This window comes from Argiope bruennichi, chromosome 11, assembly GCF_947563725.1.
Source record: "Argiope bruennichi chromosome 11, qqArgBrue1.1, whole genome shotgun sequence".
Lineage (NCBI taxonomy): Eukaryota > Metazoa > Arthropoda > Arachnida > Araneae > Araneidae > Argiope > Argiope bruennichi.
In genome coordinates this window covers 66,038,929-66,053,701 of record NC_079161.1, presented here as the reverse complement: position 1 = coordinate 66,053,701, position 14,773 = coordinate 66,038,929, and the positions used below count along the sequence as shown (strand labels likewise).

Below are 14,773 nucleotides of genomic sequence, written 5' to 3'. Positions count from 1 at the left end.
TTTTTAAAATTTCTACTTGATGGCGAAATCTCTAATAACATCAACAAAATCAATAAAAGGTACAACCGAATGCCCGTCTGTTTGTTTTGGTAATTGCAAATAATCGTATGTTAGGTTTGCAATTTTGTAATATCGTTTGTAACTATAAATACTGCAAATTAACGTTATTTGTGTTTCCAAATAAATATCGTGCTAAGCTGACTTCCTTCTGATTTTAGCGTTAATTTGAAAGAATGTTATTGCTGTAGCCAAAATTAAATCTTTTTTGTTTGTTTGAAATTTAATTGCTGATGTAATAGAAAGATCAAAAGACTGACTCTTTTTTTTTTTTTTTTTTTTTGCAAGAGATATTTTATATATGTATGGATTTGTTCTAAAATACTTTTATCCTTCAAAATTATAACCTTCAAAATTTATAAATATCGTAATATGATATTTTGTATTTCTGATTTTCATTATGAGGGCTTTTTTTTTTCTCTCTCTCCTAATATAGCGAAAGTGAGTTAAAAATTACATTTTCTATCAATATTGCATTAGTGGATTTCTGTATTAAACACTTTTGTATTCATGCTCTTGTGAAAGAATTTCAATAAATATTTCCTGAAATTATTAACTAGGATTACATAATTGGGAAACGAACTCATCTATTCTTGAAATGTCATTTTTAGTTTTAAATGTAATTAATTAAAAATCTTTCACCTACGGTCAGAAACATGCTTAGAATTGCAGCAGTAATATATCATTTTTAAGTATTTCTCTTTCAACATTAGTTTGAGGATTATTAATGTTTATATATTTTTACTAAAATGAGACAATAAAATGTATGAAAAAAAATTTTAATACAAATGTTCTTACATTTTGCATTTTTCTGGCAACATTGAATTGCATCATTCGAAGTGAATCTTTTATACAACTAATTAAATGAATTGATATAATTGGGCATTCCGCTTTCGTTTTTTAAAGATTTGTATCATAATTTTATTAATTCAAGGTACAACTTAATGATTAAAATAATTAACTGTAAAATCGCATAATGTGTCAATTTGGCGCATAGGCTAAAATAAAGATTCCGTATGCGATAAGAGATTGAAGAGTAGGTGGTGGATTAAATTTATATCAGTATATATTTCATTATATAATTAGAAATCGATAGTATTTTTAAAAAACAATTTTTAAATTTGTTTAATGTATTTTAATAAAATTTTGATTGAATCAAATTGATTTACTTCACAAATTTATTGTTAAACTAAAAGTACTGTAAATTAAAAGTCTTTGAGTTAAAATTTAAATGTAACAGTGATTAGTCTGAAAAAATTTCTTGAGAACAAGTTTTGTTAACATTAATCACAAAATTTTTTTCAGAAATCGTTTGTTAGTAATCATTGTTTTACATAAAACATAACTGAATTAACTACATAAGTATTTCATTCTAAAAAGAAGGCCTTTATTATATATTAAAAATTCCTTTTTTCAGATAACTGTTTCTCATTCTGAAGCTTGATTTTAAATACTTAATTTTATTTGATTCTAAGGCAGCAATTTTTTATTCGCATTTTAATCTTTCGTTTTATTTCTTACTTGATTACGTTTAATATTCCGTGAGATTTGATGATATGGAATTTCATTTGATCCATTATTAGATAACTTGTTTAAATATAAAAGATGGTGGCTATAATATGGCGTAACTTTCTAATCCAGTTTTTCAATCATTTTCTAAAAAAAAAATTTTTTATATTTTTTTATCTTCTTTTTTTAAATCAATAAATAATTTCGAATTTTGTTTTTACATTATTCTAATAATTTGGGAAATAATTTATTCTCATTAAATTGAAAAAATTTCAAAATGCTCAAATAGAATTTCATTTTTAAAAAAAACTCGTATAAAATTTTATTTTTGTTTAGTTGTTTAAGTTCGATATCTTACTTCCTAACTCCAGCTTTGTGGTGATGTAGTTTGCACGTGAGCTAGTATCGCTGCATTGTTATCTGAATTGTGTGTGATTTTGTAGAATAGGCGTCTTTCATATTCTTTTTTGCAGTTTTTTTAAGACTGAGTAATCATAAAAAATTAAAATATCTTAATTTTCCCCCCTTCAAATACTTAATTCAGTATTATTAAAATTTAACTTCAGAAAAATTATCGTTTGCTTGCGGAAAATAATTTTTTTTATTTATTATTATAATTTTTTTTGTTTGTTTGTTTGTTTGTTTTGACGAAATTTTATGAAATTGTCGTCTGCTAAAAATATGTTTGTCTATCGCCAGATTGTTGGATGAAAGTTATCCTCTATATAATAAGTCATTTTTAAATGTAAGATTTAAAAAAAAAATCAATTCTATGAAAGAACGCATTATATTTTTATAAATTATAATTTCTGTAAACGAATATTAAGGATTAGAAGTAAAAAAAGTAATTTAAATTGGAACGAATCGGGTGTTTTGCATGAAAATTATTTTGTCTCTAATTATTAATAAAATATATTATAAAAATTTATTTTGTAAGTTTTTAATGCTGTTTAAAAAAATAATTCCAAAAAAGAGCGTGATCATTATCGTTACCAATACTATTTTGATCAAAAAAAATTATTGTTCACATTGCACGTGTTTTTAAACTTTTTAATATATCACTAAGATTGTTATGAATAATGTTTAGCAAATCTGCTTATGCGCTGCTTTTTTTTTTTTTTTTTTTTTTTGCCTTTGCATCTCTGGTTTTAAACTTTTTGCACCAGGTGTAAGCATATTCGTTATTTTGAAAAAATGTAATTCTTCCTTTGTGTGAATAAGCAGGTGTCTGAGCAACAGCAGTAACGATTTTTCAATGCTCCAAATATTGAATTCTTATCATGTTCGTCAACGACTTTAGGTATATATACCACAGCACTATTTAGCACGTTTCTCCCTGATCTAAGCATCATTTGCAATTTTGATTTGTTTTTATCAATGAATTTATATTTCCATTTTAAAAAGGGCGTTCCATGTTATTCTGAGCACCGTTTAAAATATTATATATTATATTTTATGCAATCTTTTCACGTCTTCATCTCTTATAATTCAGTTTTTTAAAACTGATAAAATGCTAGATATTTTGTCAGCTCTTGGCAAATTATGCAACGCGCAAGTCTTAGATTATACAGAATTGTAGTACTAAAATGAAAAATAATGTCACAAACAGTAATTGACTATTTATGCCAAAATTACTAAATGTTTTGCATAACTAAAATGATATTGTCGTGAATTTGTAACTTTACTTCACTTAGTAGCTAATTTCGTAGTAAAGAAGAGAGTTGGAATAGTTAACCATAATGGATGCTAGATCAGTGATTCCCAGCCTTGGCGATCGTTTGATATCTTAGCTACGAATTTGATTACTTTGGCGATGAAAATGAGATGCAGATTATTCGAGAATTTTGGCGAAAGCGCCTTAGGACTCGAATTCCAGGGTTTGTTCTACAACATTTGATGTCATGTCACGGAGATTAAAATTTTTTTGAAAAAAATGGAAGGCAGAGCTGAAGGGAAAATAGATAGTTTAGTTGAAAGATTGTTTTTGGGTCATTATTAATTAAATGAATTCTCTTTGGGTGTTGATCTCTTGCGAATTCTCTATGAACGCTCTGGGGCTGCTTTTTAGTATCGGTTTGATACTTTTGTGTGACTACTTTCAACAAGTATTGTTTTGTATATGTTTCGGCTGTATGTTTCTTTGCTTTTATTGCAAAATGAAGCGTCGTTAAGTTTTACTGATGTTTTGTACTTTTCTCTTTATATCTCGTGGACGAATCGATGATTTTTTTTACCTTAAAAATACTGTTCAGAACAATTAATTTATTTAGTAAAATATCTAATAAAATTCAAAGCTAACTGTACTAGATAATACATAGAAAGAATTTTTTGTCTTTCACTATATTTATACACATGTACCCTCATTGAGTAAACTTCAAATCAACTGACTGGCAGTCAACGCCATCTCTTTTCCAGAAAATGTATTAAAAATACATATACCGAAATCTACAGTGGGTTAAAAGGGACTTGAGGATTTGTTTTGAATTTTGTCATCATTGGAGTGATTTATAACAAAACAGTCACATGATACGAAAAAGGACTAAAGCATTTTTTATCGGATCACTAAAAAGTCTTCCTTTTCTGCAGTTGGATTTCCACGGGTCTCAGATGCGGAACAAAATTATTAATTCCTCTTACGGGATCAGATTAACAAATAATCTTGTCTGCATTTGTATCAGTTTTTGATCTATCTGTAATTGAAAAATGATAAATATTGCAAAATAATTAGATTTTGAAAAAAATTAATTAGTTAGTAAAATTAATTAGTCTGCTTCTGTACTGCTACGATTGGTTCTTGGGGTTTCATATTTGAAATTTATGTCTATCGAAAACATCTGTCCTGCGTGTGGACTTGGTGTACGTTAAATCTGGCTTAGAGGGTCAAACGTTTTCCCTCTGTTGTGAATCGAAACTTCGAGAGGGTGTTGCCAGATCAGCAGCAATTCTGCCAGCTGCTGATTGCAGCAATTGTCAATTGACCGTAACGCAAAATTACGAGATACATCTTGAATGTCACTTATATTGTTTCTAAACTAGATATCCCGATACAAATAAAATGCATTAATTCTTTTTCGTTATTTGATTAAAAGATCTTTTTCTGTAAATTACACCCCCCACCCACCCATGAATGAGCTGTTATATAAATCAATTAATGAGGATCATTGTATATTATGTATACCTTACGTCTTCTAAACCATTAACTGATTTTGGTCAAATTTGGAAGAGAGTTATTACTTTATTAACTCAAAAAATATAATGGATTCGAGACATTCTTATTTCAACCGCTACTGGTGGATGAGAATTTTAAAACATTATAAAGGGTTAAAATTCTGAAACCTTTGGGACCAGTTTAGGTCATTCTGGAATGTGTTTGAACTTTTTTGCATTTGAAACAATCTCGAACTTTAGACAACGTTATGTAAAGTTTTTGAAACTATAGATCATTTTTCATTCCAAAGCATACTCTGTAAGATATTTTCTCAGGAGTCGCCCAAAATCGCAAAACAATTCAGAAACTTCAATGACCAGCCTTCATTGACGTATTTTATTTGGTAGAGTTTTGAAATGTTTTAAATCCTGCTTATCATTCTGGTTGCCATGCCTGTTGTACAGAAATTCCTCTGAAAAGATCGAAAGAAGAAAGAAGTTATTACAGAAGAGAAAAAAAAAAACAAAGGAAAGAAAGAGAGAAAGAGCTTCGGTACCTCCGTTCCAGAAGTGTGTTTACATGCGTGTCTTTTGATATCTGTAAATGCATTTTCTGGAATGTAAGGTGCCGTTGCCTGTCCATCCGTCTGGAGCCACTGGTCAATGGCAGTGTGGTTAGCTGGTTGTCGTCTCGCCCGCACAACCACTATCCATATTGCCCCAGACCCTGGCCCCCGAACCAACGCTTGAACACCGACCACCTGTTGAGAAATACCCGAGTTCTACCAAGATTTGTGGTGAGTAGCAGGCATGGCAGTCCTTTGTTTTATGTGTTTTTGCTTTCTATCGTCGTCGTATCGTAGGATGCATGTTTGATGTGTATTTATGTAGCTGTAATGAAATCAGTACACAATCACGTGATGCACGTCGAAAGAGCAGCGACTATTATCCGTATTAGATTTAGCCATATCAATAGAGGTAGCTTTTATTTTATTAAATGAAGCAAGTAGGCCAGAATTTGATTACATTTTTTTAAAAAAAATTATTGGTTTCAAAAGTCTTAAGATAAACATTCGAATTTTCTGACTACTTCATAAAATGTTAGTTTTAAATTTACCGTAAACGTCAAAGAATTCGAACTCGTTACTTTGACGAATATCCATATTTTAGAATTCCCTGAGTTTTAAAAATACATTTTTGGAAAATGTCTGCCTGCCTATGAATGCTGTAACTCGAAAACGCTTTGAGCTAGACAGCTAAAATTCAGTGCATTTGTCCGAATATAATTTAACACAGTAACTATAAAACAGGAAGAGTTAGCTGGATACAAGTTGACACGGATCAAAAATGTAAATATGTGCAAAATTTGAAACCAAATCCATCAAAGTGTTGACCATCTGTCGGTCTGTACTTTCGCAGGTATAAAAATACGATAACTCAAAAACGCGGTGATTTAAATATATGAAATTTATAATGTGATTTTATGTTTACAATTTTTTGAATTTTAGCTTTAATTGATCGGTAGGTGGAAAAAAAACCGTCCAAAACACACATTTGGTTTTCTTGTAACTGTATCCCAGTGATCGCATGCGAAATTGCTATAATCGTCAAAGATCGTACGCTATTAGACTTTTTCGAAATTATTGTTCGCCCATGCAATAATACACAAGTACGTTTATTAGAGAAGTTTCAAGAAAACCACTTACGGTAATTTTTATAAAATTTGTAGTCTATCCATGTTATGTAAACAAGATAGCTCAATCAATCTTGTCCGGAGCCAATAAATAAAAGCTGCTTTTCTGAAGCGCATACTTGATTCAATTCATTAAATATAAAATTAAAACAAAAAAAGACAGTATTTATTAAAATGCTCTTATCACCCTTGTTGCCATTCACGTGCACGAAAACACACTGCGTATTTTTAATAATTTTGCTTATTCAGATTCTTCTGGAATTTATTTTATCATGGTTTCAGTCAAAGTGCTCTTTATTATTATCATTTATCTTAAACTGTTGACTTTTAGTTCTTTAAGAGGAGAAAAAAAAAAGCAGAACAGCTCGCAGCATTTTAATTAAATTCAAAATGAAATCGTGCCTCTCTTCTACTTATCCGAGAAAAGTAAACATTATTGAAAGCAAACGATATTTCTAAAGTTAAGAGATGATCAATCTATTATTTTATTACCCTGCTTTCACTTCTAATGTTTTAAAAATTCTCCCGAATTAAATTTTTTTTAATATATTAGAAGAGAAAAAAAAATTCTACTACATTAAGATGAATATGTTTTCGATGTAATTAAAACTATGCAGAGGTATTCATTGGATAGTGTATTTTTAAAAAATGAAATCTAGTGAATTCTTTTCATACGAAGTCAAAATTAAAAGATTTTATTTTTAAATAAAGGGTAAACAAAATCTGCTATTGGATGAAGTTGCCATTCCTCAACATAATCGTTTGCCTTATGCCCATTGGTCCACAAATTTGTGTATTTTCTGGAAGAAGCTTTTGAGTTGGACAACCGACTATTCATTCGACTATGCAATGTGTCTAATCTTTCAGGGGTCTGTCGCCATTCTTTGAAAAGCATGCATTTGATCATGGTGCTTAGAACATTTGGCTGACATAAAAACAAATGGCTGCTCACTATCCCTAATAGTGCATACTGTTAGCTGTTGCAATCATAGTTATTCTTCAACAGAACAAAGAGAAACCAAAACTACGCAAGCACATTGCATATTCTATTCAATTATGTTCAGCTGCCGATTATGTAATTAAAAGTGTTTTTCTAACTAAAACTTGGGATAATATTTAATTAGTTTAAGATCATGCAGTGGTGTAAGAGACAGGTTTAAAAACTCATTACCTGTTGTGCAAAAATGTTATCTTCATTGGCGTTATGCTGCAATTAGCGAAAGAAATGAGAAAATTGACTACGAGTTATGAAATTACTTTAATAATGAGCATTACGAAATAAGAAGTGAAAAATTCGAAGTAGTTAAATCGTGCATCATGTTTTGTTTGTACGTAAAACATCAAACCATTATCCTTAAATGGAATCACTATATCGTTTTCAAGAAAATTAAAATATCGATTGCGTACAGATTGAAAACTGCAGGCGATTTTCTATCAGTGTTTTTATGATTGTGAAATTCTTGTTTTTATCGTTAGCATTACTGTTGGCATGAATAGTGTAAAACTTTTTATTTTTATTTTGCTTCAGTTTTAGTATATTGTTGTAAATGAATTTCAATAAAAACTGTAGAAAGAATAGTTTTGTAATGAAACTTTTTAATAAATTTTTGCTTTGGATTTTATGACGCATGAGCCAGCACTTTGTGTGTCAAGCACTTTTTTATTTTTCACTAAAATTCAATGTATTTCTACTTGATGAATTCAATTTATTCAATTCGGATTTTGAAAAATTGGTTCTAAAAGTAGTAGCGAAAGCTATATGATTTTTTAAAATAAAAATGGCATCAAAAGTTTATTTTTAACTTTTAATACTTTTATTATAAAGAAGACCTAGTAAATGAATTGTAAGTAATTTTAATAAATAAATTAGAATGATTTAAAATCTTAATTTTTTAAAATAAGTAAATAAAAGAACAAATAATACTGTGTTTTAATACAACGATTAAAAAATAAATTTCAAAATAATCAGAACTATTCGCATCTAACTTGCTCAATTATTCTATAGCTTTTTGTTATTAAATACGTTGCCACGTATAATAAAACAAACGCTCTCAACACAAATTATCTGCATTAAACTGGCAATAACAATTTACAAATAAAAACTTCAATTTTTAGTTTTGATTTGGAATAAACAAAAATAATGTTAATTGAAAATTTAAAGGCACAGAGAAAACATTTTGAATTTTCTACGAATTCCGATAATAATATTGGAATTGGCGAAGTTTCATTGTATTATCGAATGAATCAATCTGAAGCCAATGTAATTAAATCCTTTTTTTATATATTTTCCGATTTTTATGAATTTTAATGGAAATAATCTTTTTAATTAATAGAGGATAATATATTTATTTTGTTGTCTACATTTTTCTTTTTTTTTTCTATGGCCATCGGGGCTTGGGTAAAAAAAATCAGATAGAATATTAATTGTGGTTGATTCTAAGTGACTCAGATTACAGTTAGGAAAATATTTCTGATTACTGACGAATTCGAATTAGAAACGTTCCATTTTGCTACCAAAATTCATCAAAAACAAAAGCCTAAGGATTCCTGAGATTTTAAAAAATAATCAAAATAATGCTAAATAATCACTGATAAAGCAATCATGAAGTTTGCATGTTGTTATGAATATCATATTTAAATAAGCAGTAAAATCATTAAAAAAAATGGTGACGAAATGATTGCCATTTGACATTGAATCAGAATTTTGATTTTACAATCGGTTTTATTTTATTTATTTTTGTTTTGTTCTAAGTTTTACAAATCGTGTTTCAGAATTCGCTTTGTTTTTGAAATTTTGATTTTTATTTTTGAAAACGTTTTTTTGCAGGGCTGCGTACGTGTCGTTCGGCGGACTGTTGATGCGCTTGCAGGGCGACCCTAACAACTTGCACGGATTCGAAGTGGACAGCCATGTCTACCTCCTGCTCAAGAAGCTGGCTTTCTGAGGTCATTCTTCATTGGTGTACATAATAATCAGTCATTCCCATTCTTTTTTTAAAAAGAAATAAATGTCATTTGTCATTAATTTGAGTTTTCTTTCATTCTATTGTTGATGAAGTTTCATAACAACTTGAGCTTGAAATAAAGATGAAGTGTCGACCCCACCCCCCAAACAGCGTGGCATGCTAATGTCTTTTAGTTCTTTATTTATATATATTATATATATGTAATGATATTTTAAACTTTTAATTTTAATTTCCAAGATTTTATCTTAATTTAGCCCATAGTAACTTCATTCTAAAAATATTATCTTATTTCGTGATCCAATTCCACTTTCTCTACTTAATTAATTCAAGAGAAGCTTTATAAAATTGCTTAGTCAGCTAAACGCCTATAATTTCACACGCTCGGCGTGAAGGGGTAAAAATGTCCAGTAAGCACATTCTTTCTTAAAAGATCCCTGTGTTTCCCTTACATGTGATTGACATGCGTCAGAAATCCCTATCAGAATCTTATTAATATATTAGCACTGTGGAGAAATATTCTACCTATCAAAATCTAAGGTTATATAAGGCGAGGGATAATTTATTTCGGCCTTCTTCCCCACTTCCGCTTTTGTGATGCGCTGTGGCGGACGCACAATGTCCGCGTCTTTGCTTGTAAATAATTATGCTTTCCCGATGGATTAAAAAGAATTTAAAAAGATAAAAAGTCTCTTCACTGCTGGTCACGACTGCATTCTGCTTCACAACAAATAATATTACATCTAATATATAAAATTCTCGTGTCACAGTTTTCGTTGCCATACTCCTCCGAAACGGCTTGACCGATTTTGATGAAATTTTTTGTGCTTATCCGGTATCTATGAGAATCGGCCAACATCTATTTTTCATCCCCCTAAATGTTAGGGGTAGTCCATTATTAATTAAAAACTAACTTTCCCGCCAAAAAAATCTTCCATTTTTCCCAACGCCAACTTTTCCGCCAAAAAAATCTTCCATTTTCCCCATCGCCAAATAAGTAAGGCATCAGTTGTTTTTTTCTCCCAACAGTAATTAGGCTAGGGTTAACATTTTTCGACGGATTATTTCAAACGATTCTGTTTATTTTCTTAATGTTTTATGCATTTAAAATTAAACATTGTTAATTAATCCATGTTTCACATTCATTCTGAAGTACTTTTGAATTAAAATAACACAGAATAAAGGAAATTAAAAATGTCTAATCTGCATAGCGTTACCCCAACTGGCGTAGAAAAATTTACGCATTTGCGTTGACGTAACTGGCGAAGAAAATCCACGCATGCGCATTGTTCTGATTGTTGGCATGACAACCAACGGACGATTTAAATTATTTTTAGGTTAGTTGCATGCTTTTGTAAGTAAAATGTATTTATGTTAGTTATATATTTTTTGTATATGCTTATAGTTTTAAGTACATCGTTTTTTAAGTAGATTTTTTTAAACCTGTTTTCGACCGATTATTTTAAACGATTCATTTTATTTTCTTAGTGTTTGATGCATTTAAAATTAAACATTGTTAATGAATCGATCTGTTCATGATGAATCTGAGAAATTTTTGTTGACAAATTCTTGAGATATTACATAAATTAAGAAAGATATTCTTTAGTGACCATAAAGTTTAAACGCTCAGTGACTCTATTATCAGTAATCATATTATTAAAAAAATGCTTTGTTTCAGTAAAAAATATTATATTAATTGCAGATTAATCATTTACACTGTAATTTAAAGCATAATTTCTACGAGGGGTAACAGAAAATTAGAGAGATATATATCACGCTATAACTGAAGGCCTTTATAATATTATGAGTGAATTATATGACTATCAAAATTTGAAGTTTTAAAATATTTTGCTGAAGAATCTATTAAAGTTGGAATTGCGTAAAATGTTTAATGGTACGACCGGAGTTTTATCCCCTGCTTGGCGAAATTTTTAAAAATCGCAAACAACGGCCTTGCGAAATGTTCAAAAGCAAAGAAGCAGATGTTCAATTATAGTGCATAATAAAGATTGCCAGCTTTGGTGCGTTATCGCAACTTGGCGAAGAAGGGGGTTAAACTCCGGTTAAACCTATTTAATTATTAAAATTTAAACGAACATTAAGATTGGCGAACCGGCTGGTCGCCAAAGGCGGCTAGTATATATATATAATGCCGCTTTCAGTAATTTCTTCCAAATCAGGACAATGGTATGGTTGATTATAAATTCATTAGCAACCTGTCTGGATGGACTTTTGGAAAATATGATAGATTGAAGCTAGAATGGTATTTGCAATACTCAATATTAAAGATTTTGGCGGCAGTTCTATTTTTCTTTTCGCCAAGGTTCTGGCGTTTATAACTCAGCTTTAAATCCAAGTGTCCTGATGAAAATAGTTTCCTCTTATAGATTGCTCTATCAAAATATATGTTTATTTTGTGTGCAAGTCTCTTACAAATATTTCAAATTAGAATTCCCCCCCCCCCGAATCGTAGCGTATTCATTTTATCTATCATACTTTGCAGACGGTAGAAAATGGAACAGGATTGCTATTGTATTTTATGGCCTCATGGAGGTTCTTCTATTACCCTCTTTCGTTTGGAAGATTAGGTCAAATTGATCTTGTGAATGTGATATAATGTGAAATCTCATGGAATTATTTTCATTACTTTTTGATTCCACTCTCACAGACTTCAGTCAATCTCAACTCTAATTATAAAAACCAAAAAGGAAGAGAAGAAAAAGAATCTATGCGATGAATCACAATTCCCTTGTAAATAATCCCAAACATGATTCCATTATATTTAAAAGGTAATTGATGTAATTGTGTAGAATTTAATTTGAAAAATTAGCAATCGAACTTCAGTTGTATGAATTGTCAGAAATAACAGAAAATATCTACATAGTTGGACCTTCAAACAAATTTTTTAAATTAAATTTCTTATTATGGCACTTTTAAAACACTGATGCAGTCATTGGTAATGTGATTTTAAAACGTATTTGTAAACTTTTATTCAGAAAAAAAGGCTATTTTTTCCCACACTTCAGTAATGCAATAAACATTGTATAAAGGGCCATGCTAAAAATTGAAGGAATAACGAAAAACATTTAATACTGGATCTTTATTCAGTAGATTATTAATTGAATAAATCAATGATTAATACTCATTGATTTATTCAATTAATAATCGTAATAATAAATCAATACTTCTAAGGTCTCAGAATAGTTTTAACATCTTATTATCATGTGAGAACATGGTAAGGGGGTTTTGAAACTCGAAATCGCGTAGGCAAAGAATAAAGCATATAAATGGCAATTTTCATCATCATCTTTTAATCATATATATATATTTTTTACCTGCTTTTACCAGTATTGCACTATTATTATGTATGCTCTTTTGAAAGCAGATGCGTTTTTAAAAGGTTCACCTGCTTTTACCAGTATTATGCTGCTTTGACAGCAGGTGCATTTTTAAAAGGGTGACGTAGAACTATGACACCATAGCTGTTATTTAATCTCAAAATCGGTCGAGCTCCAAACTTTGTTTGCCACCTAGAAAAATTGAAAATGAAAGTTTTAAAAAATTATTATATATACAGAGAGGGGGGGGGGATGGAGACCGATAGAGAAGTCTCGTGATTGTTTCAAACCGGCTTAAACTGGTTAATGACTTAAATTAATTAAGATAAATAATGACTTAAAAATAATAATGTTCTCACATGGTAACTTGCAATTTGCGATCGTAGATTTAATTTTCATTTTTTTTATTCTTGTATTTGCAGACGATATTAATGTGATTTTTTTTTTGCTTTAGCTAGCGCAAAGTTAATTTTTTTCAACATTTTAAATGTTTTTTTTTAATTATAACAATTTAGCTAACATGCAAATCTTTTTTAAAGTTGAGTAGTTTCTTATACTTTCTCGCATACGAAATATAGAAAAAATATTGTAATTGTCAAAAAATTTAAAATCGGGATTTCGACGAATTTCAATATTTTAGACTTTTGTAAGTTCGAGAAACGCATGTTTTGTCATTATATCCTTCTGACTCTCTATGACACAGATAATTCAAAAGCACTTAGAGCTAGACTGATGAAATTTGGTATATGGTCTCTTCGCCAAATTTGTAAACTTCTATCACATTTTATGTAAAATCGGTTCAGAGGATGTCTCTCTTTCCGGCTACACAAATATCAGTTAACAAAATATTTATAAAATGAAGACAGCGAGTTCAATAAAATTTGATACACAAATATAACCTCTATAGTGGAGATATCAAATTTGGGTACTTTTCCGTTAACCGGGCGTAAGCAAAAAATCGCAAAATAATGTAGAATTTTGCCAAAATCGCGTTTGGTTCACAATCCATTAGCCGGGCGCAAGCGAAAAATCGCCAAATAATGTAGAATTCCGGCAAATTCGCGTTTGTTCACAATTGGCGACATTTGCGCCCGGCTAACGGAAAAATAACCAAATCTATCAAGGAGTTCACTTTTTGTAGATTTGTATTTTCACAAGCAAGTAGACGCTATAGTTAAAAAACGCAGTGACTTAAATATAAGAAATTTAGTATCTGAGTTTGTGATTACAGTTGTAGTTCTGTGTGGAAATTTTGACTTTAGTCAATTGGAAACACGAAGTCAATTTTCGGGTACCTATTGCTAGATGCCAGAAATTAATCGCCAATGATAACACGATAGATTCAGTAAAAATGCGAAAATCACGCCAAACATTAATATTTTGTAACTATTGTACACCAATGCCATACAAGGCACTCACGGCCTTATTCGAAGTTACAATTTTATGAGGAGGAAGGACAAAAACTTTCTTAGAGAATATGCGAGAAAATTTTAGAGAGACCACTACCGTTGGTTTTTAAATATGTATGCATAATTTTCTATATTTCATTAACGCAATAAAACTCAAACTTTTCATTGCTTCATAATTTTTTTCCTGCCATTATTATATATTACGAAACAAAAAACAATCTGTTTATCTGCGTAGTTTACACGAAGAAAAAGAAAGTGAAGTTCCAATACCGCGATAAACAGATAAATAGATTATCAATACACTTATGTACGAAATCCATTCAGAATAAGTTTGTCTGTTCGACTAAAAAGAACAACTATAAAAGGTAAAGAACTAGACTAAGATAAATTCGTAATTTTGTTTGCATTTAATTGAAAATGCAATATTTGCAAACGATAATTAATTTCTTCAAATAAATATTTAAAATGGAGGAATAAACTTTCAGTTCTTACCGACTAATATAAACTTTTTAACAAGCCTAGATTTGTGTATTATTTTTATAATATTTGTACTTCGATATTATTTATTTTTCAACAAATATTAAATTATTCCACAGCAATATAAGTATTACCTATGGTTGCTTCAAAATGTAATATTTCATTTTTACTTCATCGTAT

At 29.8% G+C, this 14,773-nt stretch overlaps 1 protein-coding gene across 1 annotated transcript in view; it reads left to right on the top strand.

Annotated features, from left to right (window-relative positions):
* LOC129957254 (DNA-directed RNA polymerases I, II, and III subunit RPABC3-like) overlaps positions 1–9,431 on the top strand; it is a 127,382-nt gene extending 117,951 nt beyond the window's left edge. Inside the window, exon 4 of the mRNA XM_056069508.1 lies at positions 9,234–9,431. Coding sequence (XP_055925483.1) covers positions 9,234–9,351 — 118 coding nt within the window. The 3' untranslated portion in view covers positions 9,352–9,431. The remainder of the gene's footprint in view (positions 1–9,233) is intronic.
* Positions 9,432–14,773: the final 5,342 nt, after the last annotated feature.